This window comes from Equus quagga, chromosome 1 (genome assembly GCF_021613505.1).
Source record: "Equus quagga isolate Etosha38 chromosome 1, UCLA_HA_Equagga_1.0, whole genome shotgun sequence".
Lineage (NCBI taxonomy): Eukaryota > Metazoa > Chordata > Mammalia > Perissodactyla > Equidae > Equus > Equus quagga.
In genome coordinates this window covers 18,908,630-18,920,973 of record NC_060267.1, presented here as the reverse complement: position 1 = coordinate 18,920,973, position 12,344 = coordinate 18,908,630, and the positions used below count along the sequence as shown (strand labels likewise).

Below are 12,344 nucleotides of genomic sequence, written 5' to 3'. Positions count from 1 at the left end.
AAATGACAACACTGGCCCTGTAGACCCTCCAGACTGTCCCTGGGTCATCCTGGGGTCAGCCAGAGCTAACTAGGAGAGATTCCTTCTAAGGAAGTTCTTTAGGGACAGACAACAGGAGGGGCCCTCCATAGGAGGCAAGGGCAGAGAGCATGGGTGACAGCTAGCCTCACTCTACCACCCCTGTGCCACTTCTCACCTTGGGTTACCACCCAGAAATCTTTCAAGGCAAGAATCCCTATTTTCTCCTTTCCAAAACCAGGTTCAAAGAGATCTAGCCTATGTAGAGAGGCTAGACTCAGGGAGCAAAACACACCAGCCAAATCCCTGCTGGGCAGCATGACAGCTGTGAGAGGGGCTGTCCCAGCCGAGGGCCCAGAGGCATGAGGCTCATGCTGCACCCCTCGAGCACTCACATACACATCCCTTCTCCCCAACACCTCTGCCAGGGCTGGAAACCCTGCTTCCGTAGAAACAGCTCTTATCATGTCATTTCTGTTCCAAAGAGGTGCAGGCCACCCTTTTCTGCAGGTTTGGGACAGGATCAGATGGCTGGTTAAAATTCCCTGATCAAAAAGGGCAGGAGAGGTCTGGGAGGGGCTGCAGGATTGGCCAGGGACTTATGGGCAAGCAGCTCTCCACACCAGGCCCAGAGAAAGCAGGAGACAAAAGCCATTTTTTTGCAGCCCACATTCGCAGGGAGCAAATCTCAACGGCCTCCTCTATAATCCCCCTAGAGATTATGTCCATCCCAAGAGGAGAGGCGGCAAAGCAGGCTAAGACAGCACTAGGCCTCGCTGGGGTCACTTTGCCAGGCAGGGGTAGTTTAAAGTTGAACAGCAAGGCCAGAGCTGCCCCCAGCCCCGCCTCCTTCTTGCCCCAGCCACCTCCTTCATCATACTAGTCTGTTTCCACACACTCTCCTCTTTGCACAGTGAAATAAGGCCTGGCGAAGGATCTAGGGCTCCCTGAGTCTCCCAAGGACCGCTCTGGGTGTCCGGACAGGCAAAAACAACCTTAAAGTCCAACCTGGCAGTAAGTCTGACCTGGCAGTGGCACCCTACCCCCCCTCCCAAGTTGCTCTGTTCTCAAGGCCCACAAGGAACCCTGAGGGAGAAGCAACCGATTGGGATTGGTGCTGGCATCAGGGCCTGGGTCCTAGTTTAGTAGAGCTCCCCCCAACACAAAAATAAACAGGCAGAGAGGCAATCTGGCCAGGTTCCCAAACTCCCGTGGTTCCATGAACCCCTAGTCTTTAAAGAGGCACACCCCAAGACACCAGGCCTCACTTCTGCCCTGGCGACTGGCTCAGGCTGCCTTGACAGACCCTGCCAAAGGAACCCTCCTCAGCTCTGGCACCCCTTTCTCCAACCTAAAGGCCAGCTCCGGCCAAGATAGTCCATCTGGCTATGCCCCCAGTCCAACCCTTTCTGGGCCCTGGCCGGGCGGACTTCACTCACCTCTTCACAGGGCGATCCAGAAATCCTCATCCGAGAACATGGCCAGAGCCCGGGCCGCTCCCCGACCTCCAACCGCCAGAGCGATCACAGCCGCCCCCCGCACGGGGGGGCTTACGGGGGCCAAGAACGGTAAATCCAGGTCGGAGAGGCCACCCTCCCTCCCCAAAAAAAGCAAGAAGCCGAAGAGGGGTTCTCTGCCTCGAGTTCCAGCAGTTTAGGTTTCCATGGACAGCCCCAGGGCGGCGAATCCCGAGCGGACACAAAGAGAGCACCGGTGGCTTTGATCTTGGGCGAGCAGGCTCCGCATCCGCGTCGCCGGGCGGCCTCTCAGTCCTAGGGCAGGGCCAGCGCCCCGGCCGCCCGCGCTGGGCTCGGGCGGAACGTCGAGGCTCTCCAGATGGAACGTCGAGGCGCCTCCCCAGCAGCCCGGAAGGAATGCCGCGCCGCCCTGCGCCGGGCCCGGATGGAACGTGAGACCCTCGCAGGAGCGCCGAGCCCCTCTCCCCGCCCGGGCCGGCGCCCCGGGGCCGCGCGAGCTACGGCGACGCGGAGCCGGCGGGGCCGCGGGGCTGAACCTGACACACACCCAGCGCCGGGCTCCTCGACCCCGAGCGCTCGCCCTCGGCGGCTTCGAGCCCCCCACCTTCTGCTCCCCCCCGGGGAAGGGAGGAGGGTAGGTGGGCGAGGAAGAGGAAGGGGCGGGCGGTGCGAGTCCTCTGCCCGCTCCCCTCCGGCCGCTCCAGGCCCTGCGCTCGCCTCCCTTCCCCTCTGGCCTCGGGAGCTGCCCCGCCCCCGGCCTAGCCGGCTCTGATCGGCGGCACCCCCTCGACCCCCGACTGGCTGTGATCGCGGGGGGCCTAGAGGTGCATGGCTCAACCCCGGCTCCCGGCGCCGGGGGGTCAGGAAACTGAGCGGAAAGTGGGGAACGAGGCAGCCATTTGCAACCGGAGAGGAAAGTAGTGCAGCGCGGCGCCGCTCCGCCTCCCCCCCTCCGCCTCCTGTTCGGCCGGTAGGGTGGTTCCTGCGAAGGGGCTATTTCCTGGCCCGAGATCTCGGCAGCGGTCGTGAAGATTCAGGAAGCCTCCGGCGCGAGATCCTGGGGGGGCCTTTTGCCTGGGGAACCCCACTCGAGAAGGGGAGAAAGGAGAAGACGCGGCCCTATTTTGTGTTGGAGCGGAGCGGCGGAGGGAGACGGCCCTCTCGGAGGAAAGGCTGTGACTCTGCAGTTCTACGCACACGCTGCGGGATCCCTCCGCCGGGGATTAACCCTGACTGCGCCGGGCCGGCCGCCGTGCAGACACGTGGGAATGAAGCCCCCTTCCTCTTTGCCCCGACCCTGCAACTGCCTTCTTGACCGCCCGGCTTGTGAAACTAGGACTTCGGCCACTTTCTAATTCTGTTCCCTGGGAGTTATCGGCCCCTGAAACTCCAGCTGCCCCCTTGCCTTGGCCAGGGGCAGTCTTTCCCGGGAGGGGGATGGAAGAAGAGCCAGGAGATTGGCCGCTGCTCTGCATCCTGGGAACTGGAGTCCGCAAATGGAGAAAGTGAGGCACGGCGCCTGGCGCTGCAAAGGGTGGGTTCTCGCCACGTTCGGGGGCCCAAAGGAAAGCGGGACGAGCCCCTGGTCGTTCCTTCTGGTTCTCAAACCCCAAAGAAGACTGTCAGTGCCCCCACAATCACCACACACACCTTCCCCAACATAACATAAATGTAGAGTTTGCCTCCCTAACCCCAGTCTTTTTCTCCGGATCTTCAGGGCCTGTGTCCCTTTTTAGTAAACAGAGGGGATGTACTGCTACCTGGTCGGAATACTGTTACCCTAGACAAGATCCCAAAACACTGCTTGCAGACACCCCCCACCCCCGTCAAGTCTGGATGAGAGGGGATTGGAATGTCTTTTCTGCATTAGCTGTACCCAGGGATGGACAGGAGGAGACAAATTAACCATGTGCTAGATACTTTATATATTCTTAGTTATTCCTCGCCCTGAGTGTGAATTACATGGAATTATGTCTGTGTTACAGATGACGAGATTGAGGCTAAAATAGGTAAACTTGCCCAAGAAACCACATGTGGTGAGAACTTGAGCTATGATTCAAACCAATGGCCATGTTTTTCCTAGGATTTAAGGAAGATGTGGAGAAAGGCAGGCAAGATCAGGCGTAGGGCTGGTTTTGTGGGAAAAGGTTTACAGTGCTGTTCAATGGAACTTTCTGCAGTGATGGAAATGCACTATATCCACGCTATCTAATATAACTTAGCCACATGCAGCTATTGAGCACTTTGAAAAGTAGATGGTGCAACTGAGGAACTTTTTATTTAATTTTAATACTCAAACTTAAATAGCCGCATGTGACTTGTGGCTTCCATATTGGACAGTGCAGGAGACCTAAATCCCTACTGGCCAGGGTCGTAGGAAGGATCGGGACTAGGTGTGCTCTGTGCTGGCCACACGACATCATGTACCCTGCACTGACCATTCAGGTCTATTTCAGCAAAGAAGTCCAGCAGTGACCCCACACCTGTCCTATAGTGACATGAGTAAACCAAGAGACAGAAGTTGGAAAATGGAAGGATCCCCCCCTGCTGTCTATATCCAGAGGCAGGGAAGCAGACCCTCACTAGAATGACCTCCAATAACATGATAGCCACGATTTCTTAAGGGTTTATTATGTATGAGGAACTGTGCGGAGCATGTCATATATCACCTCAATTTAATTTTCACCTCAGCCATATGAAGTTTTAACTATACTTCAAAGTGAGAAACTGAGGCACAGAGAAGTTAAGTGATTGCCCAAGGCCACACAGCTAAGTGGAAGAGTTAACTATTCCAACCCAGCCATTAACCACTATTCTCTACTGCTATCAGGCCTTGAGATTGCTTGATATACTTCTAGAAAACCTGAGACATTTGTGAGTCTATCCCAGACCTCACAGAAATGGCAGCAGGAGGGTAGTTACCTGTAATGAGCATTCCAGGTCAGATGTGCAAAAGGACCTAATTTTAACATAAGGAGAGAAAGTAGTGACAACCATCAAGAGACTCCTAAGCCACTAAGATTGCTCTTGGAGTATGCTCCTTCCAGCAGCTCTTATTTCTTTTTAGATTCTGGATCAGAGATGCAAAAGCAGGTGGCAGGACTTTTGAAAACTAGCCTGACAAACCGTCATCCTCAATTGTAAGCCTAACTAGCCTGGAGTCAGGCATTAACAAGGTCATAGCTAAAAATCACACCAAATTTTGTCCCATCCTCCCCAACTAAGTGCATTGACAGGGTACCTCAGGTTCCCCCAGTTGGCAGAAGTCTGTGCCCTCCCTGTGAAGGATATCATTCATGTAACCCTTTTAAGTCCTTGGGGGAGGTATTAGCCCAGTTTGCCCCTAGGGCTGTGGAGGCAGCAGGAAAAGTAGGGGCAGATAGGACCAAACCTTCCTAGCTGAAATATCCATCCTCCCACTGAGGTGGTGGGTCAATAAGAAAGGGCAGAGGCAGTAGCCTTTGACACTTAAAAAGAGTAGCATGAGGGGCTGGCCCCATGGCCGAGTGGTTAAGTTCATGCGCTCTGCTGCAGGTGGCCCAGTGTTTTGTTGGTTCGAATCCTGGGCACGAACATGGCACTGCTCATCAGACCACGCTGAGGCAGCGTCCCACATGCTACAACTAGAAGGACCCACAACGAAGAATATACAACTATGTACCGGGGGGCTTTGGGGAGAAAAAGGAAAAAAATAAAATCTTTAAAAAAAAAGAGTAGCATGACTCCAAAGGTGTGGAAGATATGAAAAAGTGACCAAAGGCATAAAAAGAGCAAAGAACATCCATTTTCATGAAAGACACTAGGGACCTGAGGGGGTGGGGGGATTGATACACACCAGGAGCATTATTTCTCACTCTACTCAACTCTCTTAGAAAGCCAAAATCTTCACAACACTTTAGTCCTTGCCTCTACCTTCCTTCCCAATTCTTACATCATTAGGAATGAGGGCTCCCCCTGCCTCCTCCCCAAATCCTACCCTCTCTCTGAGTTCCAGCAAATGCCAAGGCCCCAGGAGGGAAGCTAGGTCAGCATGTGGCAGCTGGCCACTAGAGGGTGGTGTTTCTGTAGTTAAGGGGATCTGGAGAGCCTATAAACCTGGATGGGAGTGGCAGCCAACTGGTACTTGAATAGGGAGAACCCAGTGGAAAAGAAAGGTGGGAAAGACAAGTAGTAAGTCTCAGGGTAATGGTCCTGAATGGGTGGGGAGTAAGGAAGAAGAACGAAGTAGGAACAAAGAATTAGCTCTGATTCTCCACCAAAGACCATAGTCATCACTCCTTGGAAAAGGAGATATTGGCCCTGAGCTCTCCCCAGATACACAGAAGTCAAGGACAAAAAGATTTCTCAGTTTATTTGCATATATACATGGTCACCCCAGGGAGCCAGCTCCACTTCAGGAGTCCCCAGCAACCTTCACCCAGTCAATACCCAAAACCAACGTAGGAGACTGGGTCCCAAATAAGCAATTCCCAGGACTCATATCCCAACTCTGCAAGTTATAACAACTCATTTAGCAAAAACAGAGGACTAGAGGCCAGTGCCCATGAGACATCCTTGCCCCTTTGTAAACATTGACAACCAGGCCACTGGAGCCTGGGGAAAGTGTGCAAATATGAGGGTACCACACTGTGTGCCGAGAGGGCCAGGGACACAGCTGGCCACCGTACCAGTGAAGTCCTGAGGGCCTGCCCCCACTGGAGCCTGGCAAGTGCCAGGGGCAGAATCAAGGCAGCTACCCCACGCCCGAGGGTTCACATGAGCTGGCAGCGACGCTCTTGCCCGTAGGAATTCTCCACCCGGGCAATCTCCTGGATGACTTTGGTGAATATGCCTTGAGTCAGCTGCAAGGGATAGGGATTCAGGGCAAAAAGTTAGTTCACTGCCAATACCACCCAGCTCTAAGGCAAATACCCAACTCCCTCACCATCCCCACCACTAAGCAGTGCCATAAGAAAAACACTGCTACCCCCACCACCTTCCTAATCTTCAGGCCCAGCACCTGATTCTCTCGGGCAGATGACTCCATAAATGTCGCACCCCAGGACTCTGCCAGTTTCTTCCCTTCATCTGCCTGGACCTCCCTAGAAGCAAATTTGGGATGTGAAGATGGAGGATAGCAATGTCTCCATGATCTCTGCAAAATCTTTATAGGATCTAGACTTCCTGTGACCCATCTCACTTCCAAGGTTTGGGAGGAGGGGTGGGGGAGGAGAAAATATAGGAAAACAAAGGAGCCTACGACTGAGGCTTAAAATATGAAATTATAACTTTTGCAATAGAAAGGTTATATTGTCTTAACCTTCATGGTAGAAAGAGAAGCAATGAACTTGTTCAAATCAGTGGCAGGGCCAGGACTAGAGCCTGACTGATTCCTAGTCTGGCTCACTTTCCTTCACCTTGAGCTGCAGAGATTTCCATACCTGTATGGAGAGAGATCTGCCTTGTTCCCCACTAGCACCACTGGCAGCCTGTGAGGAAACAGCAGTTACTACACAATCCTCTCCCATTTCCCATGGACCCCAACCTCCTTCACATCAGGGCTGGAAAACTCCCCATCAGACTAGACAGGATCTATGTCTCAGCCTCCTCTCTAACTTGGACTCATACTCCCCTCTGCCCTCTCCCATCCCCTCATGTCCACACTATGTCTCTATCCCCTAGGGCCACTTACCGGGTTTTCCCATGGCCTTCATGTAGCTTTTGGTACAGACTCTCAATGACTTGGAAGCTTTAAATACAAGAAATAGAGCTATAACCTTATTCTGGAACAGCCCTCAGATCCTCCCAAGTCCCCACTCACAACCTTGGTCACTTACCTGTGCAAAGAAGTGACAGAATACACAAGCACATAACCATGGACCCCAATGATGAATGAATAGGGCAGAATGCTGTACTCATCCTGACAAGAAATAGAAACATCGGTACCAAGATCCACAACACTCAGATGGCAAAGGGTGGTGGGCTGCATCCTGGGGACCCTCCCTGGGGGCACTGCCTACTCCAGTCACTTCTATTCAACAAGTATTTATAGGGTAGCTCCAATGAGCTGCACACTACTAGCTGCTAAAATGCTTTTCTTTTAATACTACTTTATAGATAAGCCACAGAGGCTACCAGACTTCATCTCCCAGGACTGAACTGCCAAATTTAGATACCCTACCCCAAACTAGTACCTGCCCTGCTGTGTCCACCAGGTGTAGGTGAAACTCATCTTTGCCAAGAGTCACTATCTTGCTGTAGGCTGAAAAGAAAAGAAAACTTGACTGTGAGGTGCCTTGTAGGGCTAGCAATGTATGCCCCATACTTTCTTAACCCTGGGGGTGACAGAGATGGACCAGGTCCAGGCAGCTCTCCAGGAAACTGGAGAGACAATGTTAGGGTTCTGATTGTGTACATCTACACCATCCTGGACTCAGTATCTTGCAAAGTCCACACTCTACCTCCACTCATTGAACAGGATTGCTAGAGAAGACATTAGACTTAATGTCTAATTAAATCAGCTCCTTGGCACCAGGAAAATCCCAAATTATGGAGTTGGTCGGGCACCCAAACCCTCCCTGTCCCACCCTAGGGTAGAATTCTACTCACTATTCTCCACCGTAGGATCATAGCCTTCCAGGAACTCGCCCTCCACAAACTGATGTGCCAAAGATGTCTTCCCTGTGGGAAGCAGTGGTAGTTGTATCCAAATCAACCATCCGTATTCACATCCTCTGTCCTTTCGGGCTGTGGCCCAGGACTAAAGCGGACCCCAAATTAGCACCCTAGTCTGTGAGTGCCCCATGCAATGCTTTCCCTTGGCCTCCCTCACCCTCTTTTCGCGCTGGGTCTGTGCACCTTGGCCACCGGATGCATTCAGCAGCGCCGCAGGAAGACTTTCCCGCCGCCTTTCCCTATCCTACCCCTGGGAAGATCCGGAATTATCTAGCATCAAGTCGGCCCCGCACCGGGACACCCACACAGACCGCGCCCCCGTCATCAAATCCTGACCCCACCCCCACCCCCCAGAGTAACGCTGGGGACCACTCTGATGTTCCTGCAGCCAAACCCACATTAACCCTTACATGCTCCGGCTTCCTGCAGCTCTCCACAGACTACCACCACCCCAGCCTTTCCTCCTCCATCCTCCATCCTCGCTCTACACCCCCGTTCTAACGATGCCTCCATTCCTCCCTGGGTCGCATTCCCGCGGGAGTGCGCCTCCTCTGGCCACAAAGCAGCGGTGCGTCTGTGCTCTCCCCGAGGCGGAGACTCACCTACAGAGCGGTATCCGAGGATGACCACCTTCCTGTAACGAACTAGCGGCATGGCAGGAGCCGGCCCCGAGGGGCTTGCAAAACTGCGGGCTGAGAGAACCCTAAGAAGAGGAGGTCAGAGTGTAGGCAGGCGCGCAAACCGGCACAGAAAAGTCTCTCACCCCTAAGCTGCCAGGGGCAAGCCAGAGGGAAACCAAAACAAGCGCCGCGCCCGGAGCTGGCCACGTGATCATAACACAGCAAGACTAACGCGAGGGAGCCGGCCGCCGGGGGAACTACAGTGCCGCGCCGCTCCGGGCTCCGCCCTCCAGGCCGCTCGCCATTGGTCAATTAGAAAGGATAAGGGCGGGGCTGCCAGCAGGAGGGAAGGGTGGGCCTCACGTGGAGCGGGAGAACCAGCAGTTGCGCATGCGTAGACTAGAGCCGGTTCATTCATAAAGAAACAGAAAGGAACCCGGGGTCCTAGAGGTGTTGGCGTATTTGCAATCTAGCAGAAGTGGCTGCGAAGAGTCTGGACGGAAAATACTGGTTCTGGCTGGGCTGGAATTTCTGACTCTAGGCCTCCGTTTTGCAACGTCTCTGGGGTCCTTGGATGGGGGGGGGGGGGGAAGGCCAAAGTTCCAATATGTTCCCTGTGCATGCCCCAGCCTTCAGCCTCAGATCTTTTATTGTCAGATTTTCAGTCTTCCAGGATCCAACTTCGGAACTGCAATTCTTCTTCTTGGGAAAACTGTTAGAATTTGGGGCCAGATCGTCTGAGGTTTCATTGTCATCATCATCATAATCAACGCATTCGTTTATTCAAGAAATATTTATTAAGCATACACTACATATTGCAGGCGTTGCTCTAGCTTTGGGGATAGAACGATGAATGGGACAGACAAGGTCTCTGCACTCAAGAAACTTAAAACTTAGTGGGAAGAGACAAACATATAAACAAGGAAATACTAGATAATATTAAATGCTATAAAAGACTGTGTGATAAGAAATAGCGATTTTAGGGGCTGGCCCTGTGGCCGAGTGATTAAGTTCACGCGCTCTGCTGCAAGCGGCCCAGTGTTTCGTTGGTTCGAATCCTGGGCGTGGACATGGCACTGCTCATCAGACCACGCTGAGGCAGCGTCCCACATGCCACAACTAGAAGGACCCACAACAAAGAATATACAACTATGTACTGGGGGGCTTTGGGGAGGAAAAGGGAAAAAATAAAGTCTTTAAAAAAAAAAGAAAGAACGATTTTAGATTAGTGATACTTTCTGTCAAAGGAAGCCCCATTTAAACTAAGGTCTGAATGACAATAAGGAGCCAGCTAGCAGAAGATTCCGTTAGTGCTATGATGCTAAGATGGAAATAAATTTTGTTAAATTCCAGAAGAGAGAGAGAAAGAAGAAAAGTCCAGTTAGCCTAAAATAGATGAAGTCTGAGAAGATGGCAGGGGCCAGGCCATGTAAAGGAGTTTGGGCTAATTCTAAGTACCAAGAAAGCTGTTAGCAGTGTTTAAGTTGGGGCATAATATGATCTGAACTATGTTTCCAACAGATCTCCCTGGCTGTGGAGAATGGATTGTGGTTGAGGGGACAGGAGCAAGACGGAAAGCGGGGAGATCAGCTGGAAGACTGTTACTTGTAGTCCAAGTGAGAGGTGAGGATGGCTTGACTAGAGCAGTAGAGATGAATGAAGTAGAGAATTCAGGATATGTTTTGTTTTTTTTTTCCTTTTTCTCCCAAAGCCCCCCGGTACATAGTTGTGTATTTTTTAGTTGTGGGTCCTTCTAGTTGTGGCATGTGTGATGCCACCTCAGCATGGCTTGTTGAGTGGTGCCATGTCTGCGCCCAGGATTTGAACTGGCGAAACCCTGGGCCACCGAAGCAGAGTGCACAAACTTAACCACTCGGCCACAGGGCTGGCCCCCATGGATATGTTTTGAGGCTGAGGTCAAGCTGACTTGCTGAAGGACTGGGTGTAGGAAGTGAGGGAGGGGAAAAGAGGAAAGAAAACGCCTAGATTTATAGAGTTCTACTTTGTGACAGATGCACATCATTGTTATCTCGTCGAAAATTCACACCAGCTCTAAGGTTGATAATTGGTATTGCTCATTCATTCGTCAACAAATATTTTTCAAACAACCATCATGTCCCAGGCACCCTTCTAGGTGCTGGGAACAGAGCAGCAAGCAACATAGAGAAGGTCTTTGCCCAGAAGGAGCAAATATTCTTTTGAGAGAAGACCAACAATCTGCAGGTAGATAATAAATAAGTTACAATAAAAAAGTAATAACTGCAATGGAGGGGAAAAAAGCACAAGATCTTAATGGGCTAGCATGTAACTTGGAGTGTGGTACTACTCTTTTTTTATATGATATCTTAGAAAACCTGAGGAGGTGACATTTGTGCCTGAGCCTTGAATGATGGGTAGCTCTCATCGTCCTTGTCTTACAGATATGGAAACAGACTTAGTCATACAGGTAGCGCACGGAAGTTGCACTGCAGGATAGAACAAAGAACTTGATTCAATTAAATTCAATCAAAATTTATTCATCTTCTACTATGTGCTAGGCACTCTTTCTATGTGTTGCACACTAGGGATATAAAGATAAATAAGAGATGCCTCGGGCATTGTTTAGTGAGCCAATCTATAAGACCTGTGCATCTCAGGACCAAGATATTTGTTTATTAAATATCCATCACCTTGGGGCTGGCCCCGTGGCCGAGTGGTTAAGTTCGCGCGCTCCACTGCAGGCAGCCCAGTGTTTCGTTGGTTCGAATCCTGGGCGCGGACATGGCACTGCTCATCAGACCACGCTGAGGCAGCGTCCCACATGCCACAACTAGAAGGACCCACAACGAAGAATATACAACGCTGTACTGGGGGGCTTTGGGGAGAAAAAGGGGAAAAAAATTTTAAAAAATCTAAAAAAAAAAAAAAAATATCCATCACCTTAAAAAGTAATGGATAGGGGCCGGCCCTGTGGCATAGTGGCTAAGTTCAGTGCACTCCTCTTCAGCAGCCCGGGTTTGCCGTTTTGGATGCTGGACAAGGACCTATACCACTCATCAACCATATCTAGGTGGCGACCCACATACAAAATAGAGGAAGACTGGCACAAACGTTAGCTCAGGGCTAATCTTCCTCAAGCAAAAAAAGAGGAAGATTGGCAATGAATGTTAGCTCAGGGCTAATCTTCCTCACCACCACCACCAAAAACAAAAGATAATAAGAGATGCCTTTTAGGCTGTTTGTCTTTCCAGATTAACTCTCCACTTTTTTCCACTTAGATTTGTGTCCAGGAGGCAGACCTTGCCCTCTGGATCCCAGTGGGGTTCAGCCAAAGGGAAGCATTCACAGAAGACCAGATGGAGGGAGGAGCATGTCTGTGTCCCCACTGAAGGTCACCACACCTCTCAAGGCATTCCTTCCCATACACACAGCTCTCTTGTCCTGTTTTCAGTAGTTCTCTCTCCTCACCCTTCAGGCCTATGGTGGTAACAGCCCCTCTGATACTTACCTTGGGGTACTGCTCTACCCCTTGTCGTTTCCCTATACCCTGCCCACACCTTCATAAATAGTCTCTTTAGTAAATTACCCTCAGATT

At 51.6% G+C, this 12,344-nt stretch overlaps 2 protein-coding genes across 11 annotated transcripts in view; both read right to left on the bottom strand.

The window, feature by feature from the left end:
• Nucleotides 1-5,046, bottom strand: part of KMT2D (lysine methyltransferase 2D) — a 42,099-nt gene extending 37,053 nt beyond the window's left edge. For all 10 annotated transcript variants that reach the window (XM_046661926.1, XM_046661968.1, XM_046661978.1 and 7 more), the window contains exon 1: nucleotides 1,458-5,046. The gene's annotated coding sequence lies outside the window, so the exon portion shown is untranslated. The remainder of the gene's footprint in view (nucleotides 1-1,457) is intronic.
• An 814-nt stretch (nucleotides 5,047-5,860) lies between these two features.
• Nucleotides 5,861-8,954, bottom strand: RHEBL1 (RHEB like 1). Its single transcript, XM_046640827.1, has 8 exons — nucleotides 8,753-8,954; nucleotides 8,085-8,156; nucleotides 7,670-7,737; nucleotides 7,313-7,395; nucleotides 7,168-7,224; nucleotides 6,917-6,964; nucleotides 6,496-6,577; nucleotides 5,861-6,337 (listed from the first exon to the last, which is right to left on the bottom strand). Exons 1-8 carry the CDS (start codon nucleotides 8,802-8,804, stop codon nucleotides 6,248-6,250), a joined length of 552 nt encoding a protein of 183 aa, XP_046496783.1. The 5' UTR covers nucleotides 8,805-8,954; the 3' UTR covers nucleotides 5,861-6,247.
• Between the last annotated feature and the right edge of the window lie 3,390 nt (nucleotides 8,955-12,344).

Excerpts from the sequence above, each read along its gene's own strand:
- RHEBL1 (XM_046640827.1), bottom strand. The coding sequence starts at position 8,804 with ATGCCGCTAGTTCGTTACAGGAAGGTGGTCATCCTCGGATACCGCTCT. Across the intron at positions 8,157-8,752 it reads CCTCGGATACCGCTCTGTAG|GGAAGACATCTTTGGCACAT; the intron begins GTGAGTCTCCGC and ends TGCTTCCCACAG. Across the intron at positions 7,396-7,669 it reads TGGTGGACACAGCAGGGCAG|GATGAGTACAGCATTCTGCC; the intron begins GTACTAGTTTGG and ends ATTTCTTGTCAG.